The following is a 13,731-nucleotide window of genomic DNA, read 5'->3' as shown; positions in this document are numbered from 1 at the left end:
CAGGCCGGCCAGCCGTCCCCCACCCCCCCCACAACCAGTGTCAGCTCCTGGCAGCCAATGGCCTCTGTCCCCAGCAGCTCCTTCCTGCCACCCTCAGATCTGTTCTGCCAAGTTACCTTTTCCCCTGGAGCGCTTCTCCTGAGGAGCTTGCTGATGGTGTGTGTGGCCAGCTTTTCAGAGCCCAGGCCTGGGACGCAGGCTCTAACGTGCTTGCATTTGTAAGAGGAAAGCAGGAGTACTGACAACCCCCCGTGTGGCTCCACTGGGCACACGGGTCTGGAAGGAACTCCTCTTGGAGTGAGGCCTGGGCTTAGCCTGGCCTGGGTGGGTCCCAGAGGAGGAACCTCTCAGCCAAAGCTTTGGAGAAACTGAGGCCAGGAGATTGTGTTTAGAAACAAGCTGAAATCTGAAGGCTGGACGCCTTGGAGGGAAATGGAAATGGGTCAGCTGAGCAGCCAGAAGCAGGAAGTCTGACAGGAGTGGGTAGTTAGAGACAGTGGTTCTGGGAAGTCTCTGTGGAACAGCCTTTATGAGCCGGGAGGGCTAACAGGAGAGCTGGCTGGGCTGAAGGGTCAGACATTGAGTGGGCAAATCTGGAAGTGAGGTTGGTGTCTCCCGGATCCCTTTGAGGGCCTATTGAAATGGTCCCAGAGGGAAACAAAATGCTCGAGAGCTTAGATGAAGGTTACTAGGGGGTCTGTGTGTGCACATGTATGTGTGCACTCGTGAGAGAGGGAGTGAGATTGATCTTATAGGCAACAGCTGTCGGAATTCTGCTGTAACTAGACTAATTGGGTTCAGCTCCCACAGTTCAGAATGAGGCTCATCCTCGGCCCTGGCCACACTCCTTTCTCCTGTCGAGAAGGACAGAACGTGCACTGGCTCTCATTTGTCCCCTGACCAACAGGAGCTTGGCACGAACCCCACTCCATATGCTTCAAACGCTCTGATACTCATTATAATCTCCCTCCCTTGTGTTCTCTTAAAATCTCAAACTAACCGTCTCATCTGAGAGCCCCGTGATACACACGTGGGAGGAAGAGCCTGCTTCCTTGGCAGTGACTGCCTCTCCTGTCTGTGCCCATGGCGAATGGTCCAGCATGCATCTTACGGGAAGAAGCCTCAGGTGGTTTATTGACTAAGTGATTTAATGCAGCCCCAGCTCCCCACCACGATGGCTCCAGGGCAAACCTTAGAGGTAGATGTCCGTTTCCCAGAAACACCCTGGAGACCCCTGTTCCAACTCTCGGGGACATTCTCACGTGTGTGTGTGAGACGCAGTGGTTCTTGGGCTTTTCGTCCTGGGACCTACTTCCCCCACAGGAGCCTGACACTCTTACGCTTGTTCTTCCAAGTCCCAAGCAGTGGACTCTGGGGCCTCTGAATCCGTCTCTGGCATCTTCCTCCCTCTGACTTTATAGAGAGGAGCTTCCCTGAAAACCTCCTCTTTTGATGATAAAATAAGGAAACTACAACTCTGTAATGGAGAGCATGTTCTTTCCTTGGTAGAGATGACACCAGTGAACAACAAAAGACCTATGTCGCCTCCAAAGGAAGCTTCTCCTTCCTCTTCTCCTTCGCCTTCTCTGCCATCTTCTTTTTCACCTGGTGTCCCGCATGCTCTGGATAGTTCCTCCCCGCCTCAGGTAAGTGCCCTCAGGGCCCTGCACAGGTGTGAGGACGACAAGCTGTCTATACTCCTCCCACTTCCACACTGAGCTCTGGATTCCTAGCACCCTTAGGTCACCCCAGGTGCACAGCCAGGGCCAAAGGGATGCTCTGTCAAGAGTCCACCCCACACCTCTTCACTTGTCCTTTGCACGAAAGTGCACCCTGTTCCTTCTCAGCCACTGAGGGCACAGCCACCCGCTCACTCAGCAGACTTTATAGGGCATGGAATCTGAGCTGCACTGTGGGATGCAGAGATGCTAAGGCTTGTGCTCTGCCCTTGAGGGCCTCACAGAGGGTGTGGAGGAGCTGGCAGCTGTAGGGTGGCAGACACAGAATGCATGGTACCTTTGGTAGCAGCTGAGAAGCTTGGAAGCAACATCCCCCTTGAATAGAAAATGGCATCACCGAGACAGTCATGGTTGGACTCTTTCCTTCAATATGGGTTTATCAAGCCTCTGTCACCTGCCAGACCTTGTTCTAGGCTCTGGGAAGTAGAATATCTAAGACAGAAAAGTACATACTCTTGTGAAGCTCCCATGACCAGAGCTCTTGGCAGGGCACAGTCACTCCTTCTCAAGTCTTCTATATTCTCCCTTTGCCAAGGGCCAAGCTTCTGCATGCTAGAAATGGATGCTTTCTCAGTGGTGAGAGGCATGATTCAGGTTTTGAAGGGTCATTGGAAGATCCTAAAGGCTATCCTGCCACCACAGCTCCAAGCCAGAAGGGTAGCTGTCTCTCCTTACCTTAATGGTCTCCAAAGGAGAAGGTTTGGTTTCTTGGTTGTTGGAGGAACATACGTATGCGTGGAATGTGCCCTTTAGTAGGGACCATGGCTGAGCTTCCTTATGTGCCTGGCCACCCACAGGGACCAGGCCAGCCCTCCCCTCACTGGCCCAGGAGCTTGTCAGTGACTTTGCTTTCCTTTCTGGCTTCCTACCCACCTAATCTAAGGCCCAGGAAAGACTTTGGTTAGTGATATGGGGGCTCTGGGCCAATTCCAGCCCTTCCCTAGGCAGCCACTTAGAAGGAAGAGTGGCCCTCTGAAATCATCCTAGGCAGCATTCTTTTTGACTTTGGGTATCTGAGATCTGGAGAGAGGAAGGGAGGGGGCTATAGACTGAGATGTGCGTTCCTCATATAAATGCTGGAAACTTCTAAAAATCACCGCTATTTTTTGCCCATCCCTTCCAGGTGACAGTTTGCAACCCTCCTTCTCAGGTTTCGAGAGATCATTTCAGTCCTTCCACCCCAATCTTTCTGAGGCAAGCCAGAACCCAAGAATCACCCAAGGAAATCCCCCTGCATATCCCTCATGGCCAGGTGCTGGAGCAGACAGAATACTGTCCGGTGAGGCTTGATGGAGATGGCCTCAAAAGCTCGAGGCCACCCGGCCCTGCCGAGATGGCTTCTGATGGGAGTCAGGAAGCAGAGGCCCCTCCTGTGGGTACCAGAAGCATCCACAGAGACCCACACCCCATTGGAGGGAAGGACAGGTGCTCACCAGACCAACAGCTGTCTCCCAGGGCTGGAGAGGACCCTGGAGAAGGGAGTACCAGACCCAGGAGGGGAGAAGAGGGTAGGTCAGAGCGGGCAGAGGAGAAGAAGTCGGGCTTAAAGAAGCTGGTTCTCACTCGGGAGCAGAAGACTAGGTTGCTAGATTGGAATGACTCCAACCCTGAGAGCTTGCGCCTGGAAGCCAGGGTACGACTTTCCCAGAAAAACACCGAGAATGGCCGAGGAGGAGGTGTGCTGAAACCAGTCCGCCCCTTGCTGCTCCCTCGGGCAGTGAGAGAGACCTTACCAGCCCAGAGAGAGGCTCAGAAGAAGATGGGGACCCCAGGTGAACGGACTCCCAGGGAGCAAAGCGTGGCCCCACCCAAGTCCCCGCTGCGGCTCATAGCCAACGCCATCCGGAGGTCCCTGGAGCCGCTCCTCCCCAATTCCGACAGTGGGAGAAAGGCCTGGGCCAAGCCAGAGTCAAAGACTTTGCCCACCAGCCCACCCCATGCTCGCACTCGCTCATTCAGCCTTCGGAAAAGCAGCTCCAGTAAAGACTGGGACCAGCCATCCCCCAAGAGAGACATAACGAGCAGGGCCTCAGCCTTCTTCTCCCTGGGCCCCCCAGCCGTCAGGGCTGCCCAGCCCTCAGCCCCGAGCCCTCCTGACCCTGCCCTCCGCACCCACAGTTTGCCCAACCAGTCATCCAAGACGGTTCCTGCACTCGTGTCCCCACCCTGCAGCAAGATCGAAGATGTCCCCACCCTCCTGGAGAAAGTGAGTTTGCAAGAGACCATCCCAGATGCTTCCAGGGATCCCAAGAAAAAGACCTCACTCTTTTCCTCCCTCAAACTCAGAGACAAATCTTTTGAGAGTTTCCTCCAAGAATCCAGACCAAGAAAGAACCTGCAAGACCTCTTCAGGAGCCCCAAGGGGAAGGTGCTGCCCATGGGCAATGCCCAGCCCCCAGAGAAGCTGGTGCAGCTGGTCAATGGCACCCGTCTGGGGCAGGGGGTCCCTCCTCCTTCTCCAGAGAAAGATGCAAGTAAGTGGCTCTTCCCTAACAAAAGTCTAGCGTTCATGCCGGGCAATTAGTTATTAGATTAACAAGCAGGCATCTTTCATCTCTTTTTGCTTCTCAAATTAAAATTCTGACAAAAGTAGGAAAACTTGAATTATTTTAACATCTTTATTTGAGTATGGAAAACTTGAATTTAGAAAATTTGAAAAAAATATGAAAATATTAAATTTGAAATTACGTTCTAGGAAGTTTTGGAAGAGACAAAGAATCAACCATAATTCCGCTACTTTCCCACTCATTGACCATATGAATATTTTTCACTATTACACATAAAATTTTATCTTTTAAATCAACATTATATCATAAGTATTAAGCCAATTACCTCATAGTCTACATAAATGTGATATAATGGCTGTAGAATATTCTGTCTAGTGTTTATGTTATTATTTAATGAACTATTTTCTTATCATTTAATACATATATATATGAATATATTTATATTTTATATATGGTATTGAATGACCATTTTTATGCATATAGCTTTTTCTCTCCTTTGAATTATATTTTTTTAGGATAGGTTCTAAGAAATGGAATTACTAGTTGAAAAGTGTGAGTTTTTTAAGATTCTTAACTGATACTGACAAATTGTTTTTTAAAAGAGAATTGTACGGGTAAAGACTATATAGGTTCTTTCTGTGTTATTTCTTACAACTGTGTGTTGTAAATTTCAATTAAAACAAGGGGAAGGTACCAGTTTATATTTCACCATTAATGAGAGTACCCTTTTCACCACACTGTTACCTGCATTAAGTGTCATATTTTTTCAGTGTTGCTATTTTACTAGTCAAGAAAATGGTGTCTCTTTTAAACTTGTATTTTTTTATTACTAGCTTAAACACATTTATGTGTATTTGGCTACCAATGGGACCTAAGGCTTTTTTATATTTAAATCTGATTATAATTTTTCAAATTATAAAATTAATATATCAACAGATCAGAATAATTCAACAATAAGGAAATATTTTTAAAAAGTAACATAATCTCTCATATCCTTAGAGACAGTGTAAACAATTACATAATTTCTTTTTTGTGGTTGCTATTTGATTGGTTTAAACAAACTGATTCTACCATCCCTATTGTTGAGAACTTTTTCTTTATTTCTTTAAACTTTAAAAAAATTTAACTTTCATTTTCAAGCAAAAACTTATTTCTCTCTTTTGGTGCTTTAATCAAAAAGCTATACAGATTAACAAGAGACTTTATTTTCAGCCAATTCAGGATAAGCATGGACAGGCTGGAGTATAACTACACCCTTTTTATTACATCATAAAGCTTAATCATGCTGTGCATTTTTTGATAGATAATACATTCACATGGCTCAAAATAAAAGGGTACAAAAGGCACAAAATGAATAGTCCTATCTCCCATCCCTGTCCCTATCTGTCCCTGAGCCGTCCAGGTCCTATCCCTGGTGACAGATACTATTATCAGGTTCTTGGGCATTGTTCCAGACAAAATTTATGAATATATGAGAAAATTTACATATCATATTCTTTCTTTTTTGAACAAATAATAGCATGCTAGCATATTGTACATACTTTGAACTTTTAATTTTATTTTGGAGATCATTCTGTATTAGTACATAAAGAACTTTCTCCTTCATTTCATAGCTCCATGGTATTCCATTGTGTAGATGTACCATAATTTATGTAGCCAGTCAGTGCCCTGTGATGGAAAGCTTAAGTATTTCAAAATTTTATTATTGCAAACAGTGCTACAATAATGAAGAACTCAGGCCATTTGGCATATGTGTGAATTTACCTCTAAGATAAATTCCTAGAAGTGGAAATGCTGGAACAAAGTACATGTGAATTGAGAATTTTGATAGATATTGCCAAATTGTCCTCCATCAAAGTGGTGCTGGTTCACCCTCCCCAGCAGCAAAGTATGAGAGTGCTATTTCTACACTTGCAGTGCGCTACCCAACTTTTAAAAAAAATTTTTACCAGCCTGATTAGAGATTGAGTATCTTTTCATACATTTGAAGAGCCATTTGTATTTCCTTTTCTGGGAACTGTTGCTTCTGTCTTTATCTAGTTTTCTGTTGGGTTGTTGGTATTTTTCTTGAGAATATGTAGGGACTCTGTAAAAGGGAAACTTAGCTTTTTTTCTTATGATATAAATTACCAATACTTTTTCCAGCTTCTTGTTTGTGTTTAACTTTGTTCATGGTGATTTTTGCCACATGAAATTTTAATTTTATATAATAGTTGTAGCAATTTTCCATTTTATGGCTTCTGGGCTTTGTACAATATAATTCAGAAGGAACTTTTTCTAAGTTTATGGACAAAGTTTCTTATTTTTTTACATTTATATGTTTATATCAAGAAATTACCCTAGTATAAAATGTGAGCTATGGATCCAACCTTCTTTTTTTAGATGTCTCTTTGGTTATCCTAAAATAATTTAGTGAATATTCATCTTTTCTTCTCTGATGTGAGATGATGTCTTTATCATATATCAGATTCCTGTACTTGGACAGATTTCCACACCATCTATTATATTCTGTTGAGTTGTCTGTGATGTATCAGTTCCACACTGTTTTCATTATTTTCCTTTATATATTTATATATTTTTAAAATTCTGTATTTTACCATCTGGTAGGAAGAGTATTTCATTATTGATCTTCTCTTTCAAAACTTTCCTGGCTCTTCTTACTTCTTTGATATTCTATATGGACTGAGCATTAGCTTGCCTATGTACCCCAAAAATCCTGTGAGTACTTTTATGGGATTAAGTTTACAAACTAACTCGGTGAGAATTTACAACCTTATGATATGAATTGCCTTTCCATTTGCCCATATCTTTTTTTGTGACCCTCTGGAATATTCTAAACTTTACATCATATAGATCTTGCATATTTATTGTTAAGTTTATTACTAGATATGTTCGTTTTTGTTGCTGTTATAAATAAGATATTTTCCATTTTATCCTCCTACTATTGTGTATATGAAATTTATTGATTTCTATATAGTAATTTTTGACCCATCCATTTTTACTGAATTCTCTTTGCTTGTAAATGCTTTTCAATGACTTCTCCTAGGTCCTCCCCAAATATACAGTCATAACATCTACAAATAATGATAATTTTACCTCTTGTCTTTAAGTTGTGTAGCACTAACTTATTTTGTTTCCTAGTTTCTTTGGTTTCCACAATCTCCAGAACAATATTAAGGTAGTGTTAATGGTTTCTATATTATATTCTGAACTTTAATGAGAGTGCATCTCATTAAATATTTTCCCATTTAAGCATGGTGCTGGCTTCTGGGTTGACCCAGATATATTTTGAGAAAATAGCCATCTAGTCCTGTTTTATTAAAAGTATTATAAATCATGAATGGATGTTGAATTTTATTAAATGTCAGCACAATTTGAGATGACTGCATGATTTTTGCCCTGTAGTTTAATTAATAGTATGAATTATGTAATGGATTCACTGATACTGAACCATCCTTGTGTTGCTGAAATAAATACCACTCAGTCATGGTGTCTTATTATTTAATATACTTTTCTATTCTGTTTGCTGATATTTTATTTAAGATTTTTGCATCAAATTCATAGTGAGATTAGCCTTTAGTTTACTTACATCATATTTATATGACATCTGTATGTGCTGATTAGAATAAGTTGGGGTAAATGTGTTTTCCTGATTTATTTTTCATGGAGGGCTGCATTAATTTATATTCATTAGGAAATGGTGTGACTTCCTTAGCTTGGAACAAAATGGGAGTGCAGAATGGAATTAGGTTAAAGCTGACCAGCTCTGAAAATAGTGCCTGGACCCATTGCATAGAAGAGCTTTGTGTTTCTGAGGTGTTCTTAAGTCAGTATCCTAAGAATGTAAAGATTTTACCTACCCTATCAGATAAGGCCCATCAGTTTCCTTGTATTTCCCTGCCCTTGCCCAACCTACCAATCACAAATACACACACACACACACACACACACACACACACACACACACACACAGAGCTCACTTTACACTTAACTTGCTGCACACTTCCATGCAATGGAGAGAGAAAACAGTATTGAAACGGAGAGTGAGAAACTTTCAAAATTTATTCAAATAGAAGTACCTCAGATGATTTATGATCACTTGAATAAAGAGCCAGCTGAAATTTATTTTTTCTCATTTTTACAACACACCTTGCCAGGTAAATTATTGGTAAACATAAACTTCTCAGAGTCTTTTACTTGGGGACATAAACTGACTTCAAGCACTTACCAGTGCCAATTTTATACCAACAATTTTAATGCTAATTATTGCTCCTCTATGTAATTAAACAAAGCACCCTGAGAACCTCTTTTTAAAATTTTTGTGTAAAATATTTATTGCAGTATAAAGTACATACACAAATATCAAGTACAAAACTGATAAATTTTTGCAAAGTGCACATTTGTGTAATCACCTTGGAGATCAAGATACAGAACGCTACCAGCATTCAGAAGCCTCCCTCATGCTTCTTCCCCAATACATGTGCCACCCAACAAAAGTGCTTACCATCTGACTTCTGTCATCTTAGATTGCTCTTGCAATTTTTTGACTTTATAAATTTGAATCATTCAGTCTTGTGGTAGGCAAAATTCTGAGAGGACCCCATGCTGCCTGCCTGCCATGTTCTTGCCCCGTGTACTCTCGTCCTCTTGAGTATGGTGGAATGTGAATATGGTGGATCTCACTCATGTGCTTAGGGTATGGGGTTTTGCAAATGTAATTAAGTTCCAAGACAATTGAGTTTGAGTTCATCAAAAGGGAAATGGGTAGGCCTAACGTAATCGGGTGAGCCCTTAACAAGGACTGGGCCCTTCCCGAAGTCAGAAATTGAAAGCATGAGAAAGACATGGTCCTGCTGGCCTCGAAGGAGTAACCTGTCATGCAGTGAGAGAACTTATGAGCAGGAGGCCTCAAGCAGCTACAACCAGCTGACAGCCAGCAAGGAAACGGACCCCGTGTTCTACAATCAGTAGGAACTGAATTCTGCCAACAATCTAAATGAGCTGGAAAAGAACCCTTAGCTGCAAATGAGACCCCAACCCAGTGGACACCTTGACTGCAGCTTTGGGAGACACTGAGCAGAGGACCCAGTGGAGCCAGGCCTGCACTGACTATGAGATAATCAGTAGGTGCTATTGTAAGCTGCTATGATGTTCACTGCTCCCACAACAATAGAAAACTAATACAAGTATGTGCTCTTTTGTGCCTGGCTTCTTTCATTAAACGTTAAGGGGGGTGGATCCATGTCCATGTGCGTAGCAGTGGTTTCCTCATTTCCACCACCTCATTTTATTCGCTTGTATGAATATGACACTCTTTATTGGTGCATTCTGATGCTGGGCACTTAGGTTGGTTTTTTGTTGTTGTTTGTTTGTTTTGCGGTACGTGGGCCTCTCACTGCTGTGGCCTCTCCCCTTGCGGAGCACAGGCTCCGGACACGCAGGCTCAGCGGCCATGGCTCACGGGCCCAGCCGTTCTGCGGCATGTGGGATCCTCCCGGACCGGGGCACGAACCCGTGTCCCCTGCATCGGCAGGCGGACTTTCCAACCACTGTGCCACCAGGGAAGCCCTAGGTTGTTTTCAGTTGTTCTTATTGTGAAGAATGCTGCTTTCAGCACCCTTACACATAGTGTTTCTGTTGGGTATTGTCAAAGATAAACAAAGCCAGATACTAGTTAAAGTGGTAAGGACAGAGTTTAATTAGTAATTTATTGTTACAGTAGGGAAGAGAGTTCAGTATGAACCGAACTCAGCTTTGATTTTGCCAGAGGTGGCTGGGTGTTTGACAGGGAGAATGAGGAAATAGGGAGAGGGGTGAGTGGGGTCTCAGTAGAGTCAGGGAAGTGAAAAGTTCTGTGCAGTTGGTTAGTGTAAATGCTGGTTAGGTCAGCTGGGTCTGTTAGCTGGCAGTGATTGAAGTTCGGATTCTATTCTCCCCCAGAAACTGGGAGACTGAGGCCCTATCCTTCCTGATGATTGCATTTGAAAGAACTGGCTTTCTGGTCCTCCTGAGTGGTAGGAGATACATATACATCTCAAAGGGATAGAAGAAGGATTGACAGTTGTAAGCCCTTTTTAGTAAAGGCTCTAAGAAAGTGTGGTCAGGAGCCTATAGACAGGTGTTGGCTAAAACAGTAAATTCATTTGTCAGTCTTGAGTTTTCTCAGGCAGGTACTTTAAGGGGGACTGGGTCATCCTTGGGATGTGGCCTTGAACTGTTAGAAACTGCCAGTGTTTAAGTCTTTCAGTGTAGGAAGAAGTGGGTGGGCTAAACTATTTGTGTTGAGAGCCTTGTTGCTACGGGCCAAGGTTGAGGTCTAGTCGAGGGGGCTCAGGTGAGCTTGGCTAGAGTATGGGCGAAGAGAAAATCTCTGTCAGCACATACCTGGGAGTGAATTGCTAGGCCCTGGGGTTAGGCGTGATTGGTTTGCTTTAGTAGGTACTGTCAAATGGTTTTCCAAAGTGATTGTGCCAATGTATATACCCTCCAGCAGGAACTGAGAATTCCCCTTGACCCACATCCTTGCCAACACTCCATAGTCTCAGTTTTGTTTTGTTTTGTTGATGTCACCATTTTTATAGGCATGTGGTGTTATCTCATGGTTTTAATTGGCATTTACCTGATAATGATGTTGCACTACTGTTCACATGGTTATGTAGATATTTTCTTGTATGATATCTCTATTCAAGTCTTTTGTCCATACTTACATTATGTAGTCAGCACTTTCCTTATTGGTTTGTAATATGTGTAGATTCTGGATATAAGTCCTTTGTCAGATATATATATCTATATATAAAATATCTTCCACTCTTCTGCTTACTTTTTCACTCTCTAAGGGTGTTTTTGATAAACAAGGGCACTTATTTTAATAAAGCCAAATTTATCAATATTTTCCCTCATTGTTGTTGATTTTTGCATCATGTTTATGAGATCTTTCCCCATCCTGAGGTCACAAAGATACTGTTGTGTGTTACCTTCTAGAATTGCACTGTCCAATAGGATAGCCACTATTTCATACTTGAGATAGGGCTAGTGTGAGTAAGGAATTGAATTTTTAATTTTATTTATGTTAATGGATTTAAATTTTAAAACAGAAGCTGTATAAAATATTTTTCTATTCAACTCAACTTTTCTCTTTTGATAGGATTACATTTCACTTTAATTATTGAAAATGTATTGTCTAAACCAAGATTTGCTCATTCCAAGAAGCTCTCATTGTCTGGTTCACAAAATGCCCCTGGCCAGATGCTCAGCATCAAAGACATAAGGGCCTTGAAAGTTCTAACAAGCCAGAAAAGGGTTGATGTTCCCCTCCGTGGAAAGTAGCACTGGGCTTCAACAGCACAGACATTCCCGATTGGTTAAGCCACATCTTACTCTTGGGCTGGGAGTCCTTGTGGGGGAAAGTTGTAGATGTTTACAAATTCAAGACCATGTTTAAAACCATTCAAGGGCTTCCCTGGTGGCACAGTGGTTAAGAATCCCCCTGCCAATGCAGGGGACACGGGTTTGAGCCCTGGTCCGGGGAGATCCCACATGCTGCGAAGCAGCTAAGCCCGTGCACCACAACTACTAAGCCTGTGCTCTACAGCCCGTGGTCCATAACCAGAAAAGCCACCGCAATGAGAAGCCTGCGCACCGCAACGAAGAGTAGCCCCTGCTCACTGCAACTAGAGAAAGCCTGCGCACAGCAACAAAGACCCAACGCAGCCAAAAATAAATAAATAAATATTTCAAAATTTTAAAAAACCATTCAAATACTTCCAAAAATTAAAGTTATATCTGAAAACCATTTGTATGGTTCTTTCCATAAATTTCAAAGGTCAGTAACTATTATTTTGGTGCATATAGCAGGCTGTATCAAGTAATATCTCCCCTTGAGCATCCTGGCAAATCATCCCAGGTAAACTGGTTATTACTTCAGTCACTTATTTATCACCAGTGATGAGTTTCATTTTGGGAGCGCATGTAATTTTTATAAAATTTACCTTGTTTTCTACAAATCTTTTCTACAAATAAAGGAGCTATATATGAAAAAAAAAAAAAAACAAGAAACAAGATGTGCTGTAAATATAAAATATGCACCATATTCTGAAGACTTAGTTTGAATGAAATAATGTAAAAGACCTCATTAGTATTTTTATATTTGATTACACATTGAAATGATAATATTTTTGAAATTTGAGCTAAACATATGATTAAGACTAATTTCATATGTCTATATTTACATTTTTTAATGTGGCTACCAGAAAATTTTAAATGACATACATGGCTTGTGTTGGATTTCTATTGTACAACACTGTTATAGAAGCTTTATTATTTTATCTTTCATAATTAAGTCTATGACCAATGTAGGATAGATTTTTGTATATTCTGTGAGGTAGGATGAGTGTTTATTTTTTTCCATGTTGTTATCCAGTTGATTCAGCAGCATTTATTTAAAAAGCCATCTCTTTCCCCCACTTCACTGCAGTGACACTTTTGTCATTAACGAGGCAGGTTCATTTTTGAACCTTCTATTCATTTCTACTGGTTTGTCTGTCCTCGCACCTGAATCACACTGTTTTCATTATGTGGTTTTATAATAAATCTTCATAGTCTGAAGTAAATTCTCCACTTTGTTCTTCAAGATTGTTTGATATTCTTGGCCTTTTGCATTTCCATATGACTTACAGAATCAACTCATCAGTTTCCACAAAAATATTTTCTGGGCATATGACTAGTATTGCATTGACTCCAGAGATAAATTTGGAGAAAATTAACATCTTTATAAGAGTAAGTCTTCAAATCCCTGGATATGATACATTCCTAAAGACTTCTGCAATTTCTGCCAGTGTTTTGTAGTTGTAGTGGTCTTGCACAATTTTCATTACATATATTCCCTGGTATTCAATTTTTGTGTGTGCAGTTATAAATGATACGGTTTTAAATTGATTAATTCAGAGACATTTGATATATTGTGTCTTCTGATCTGAGAACACACTATAACCCTCTATTTAGTCAGAGTTCATAAAAATTCTGGTTATAAGTCCTTTATCAGATATGTGTTTACAAATATTTTCTCCCAGCTAGTGGCTTGTCTTCATTTTCATCATCCAAAGAACAACAGTTTTGATAGACCTGGGGTCTGTCATACAGAGTGAAGTAAGTCAGAAGGAGAAAACAAATACCGTATGCTAACACATATATATGGAATCTAAGAAAAAAAAAATTGTCATGAAGAGATTAGTGGTAGGACGGGAATAAAATACAGACCTACTAGAGCATGGACTTGAGGATATGGGGAGGGGGAAGGGTAAGCAGTGACGATGTGAGAGAGTGGCAGGGACATATGCACACTACCAAATGTAAATTAGATAGCTAGTGGGAAGCTGCCTCATAGCACAGGGAGTTCACCTCTGTGCTTTGTGACCACCTAGAGGGGTGGGATAGGGAGGGTGGGAGGGAGGGTGATGCAAGAGGGAAGAGATATGGGAACATATGTA

The 13,731-nt window shown here is 41.8% G+C and overlaps 1 protein-coding gene across 3 annotated transcripts in view; it reads left to right on the top strand.

Annotated features, from left to right (window-relative positions):
- MICAL2 (microtubule associated monooxygenase, calponin and LIM domain containing 2) overlaps window positions 1-13,731 on the top strand; it is a 441,027-nt gene that overhangs the window by 165,971 nt on the left and 261,325 nt on the right. The window contains exons 30-31 of one of the 3 annotated variants that reach the window (XM_059067905.2): window positions 1,510-1,646; window positions 2,863-4,213. The exons of the other annotated variants lie outside the window; for them this stretch is intronic. Of the exons in view, the coding sequence (XP_058923888.1) occupies window positions 1,510-1,646; window positions 2,863-4,213 (1,488 nt within the window). The remainder of the gene's footprint in view (window positions 1-1,509; window positions 1,647-2,862; window positions 4,214-13,731) is intronic. 3 annotated transcript variants of the gene reach the window in all.

This window comes from Kogia breviceps, chromosome 7 (genome assembly GCF_026419965.1).
Source record: "Kogia breviceps isolate mKogBre1 chromosome 7, mKogBre1 haplotype 1, whole genome shotgun sequence".
Taxonomy (NCBI): Eukaryota; Metazoa; Chordata; class Mammalia; order Artiodactyla; family Physeteridae; genus Kogia; species Kogia breviceps.
This window is presented reverse-complemented; position numbering and strand designations above follow the sequence as displayed.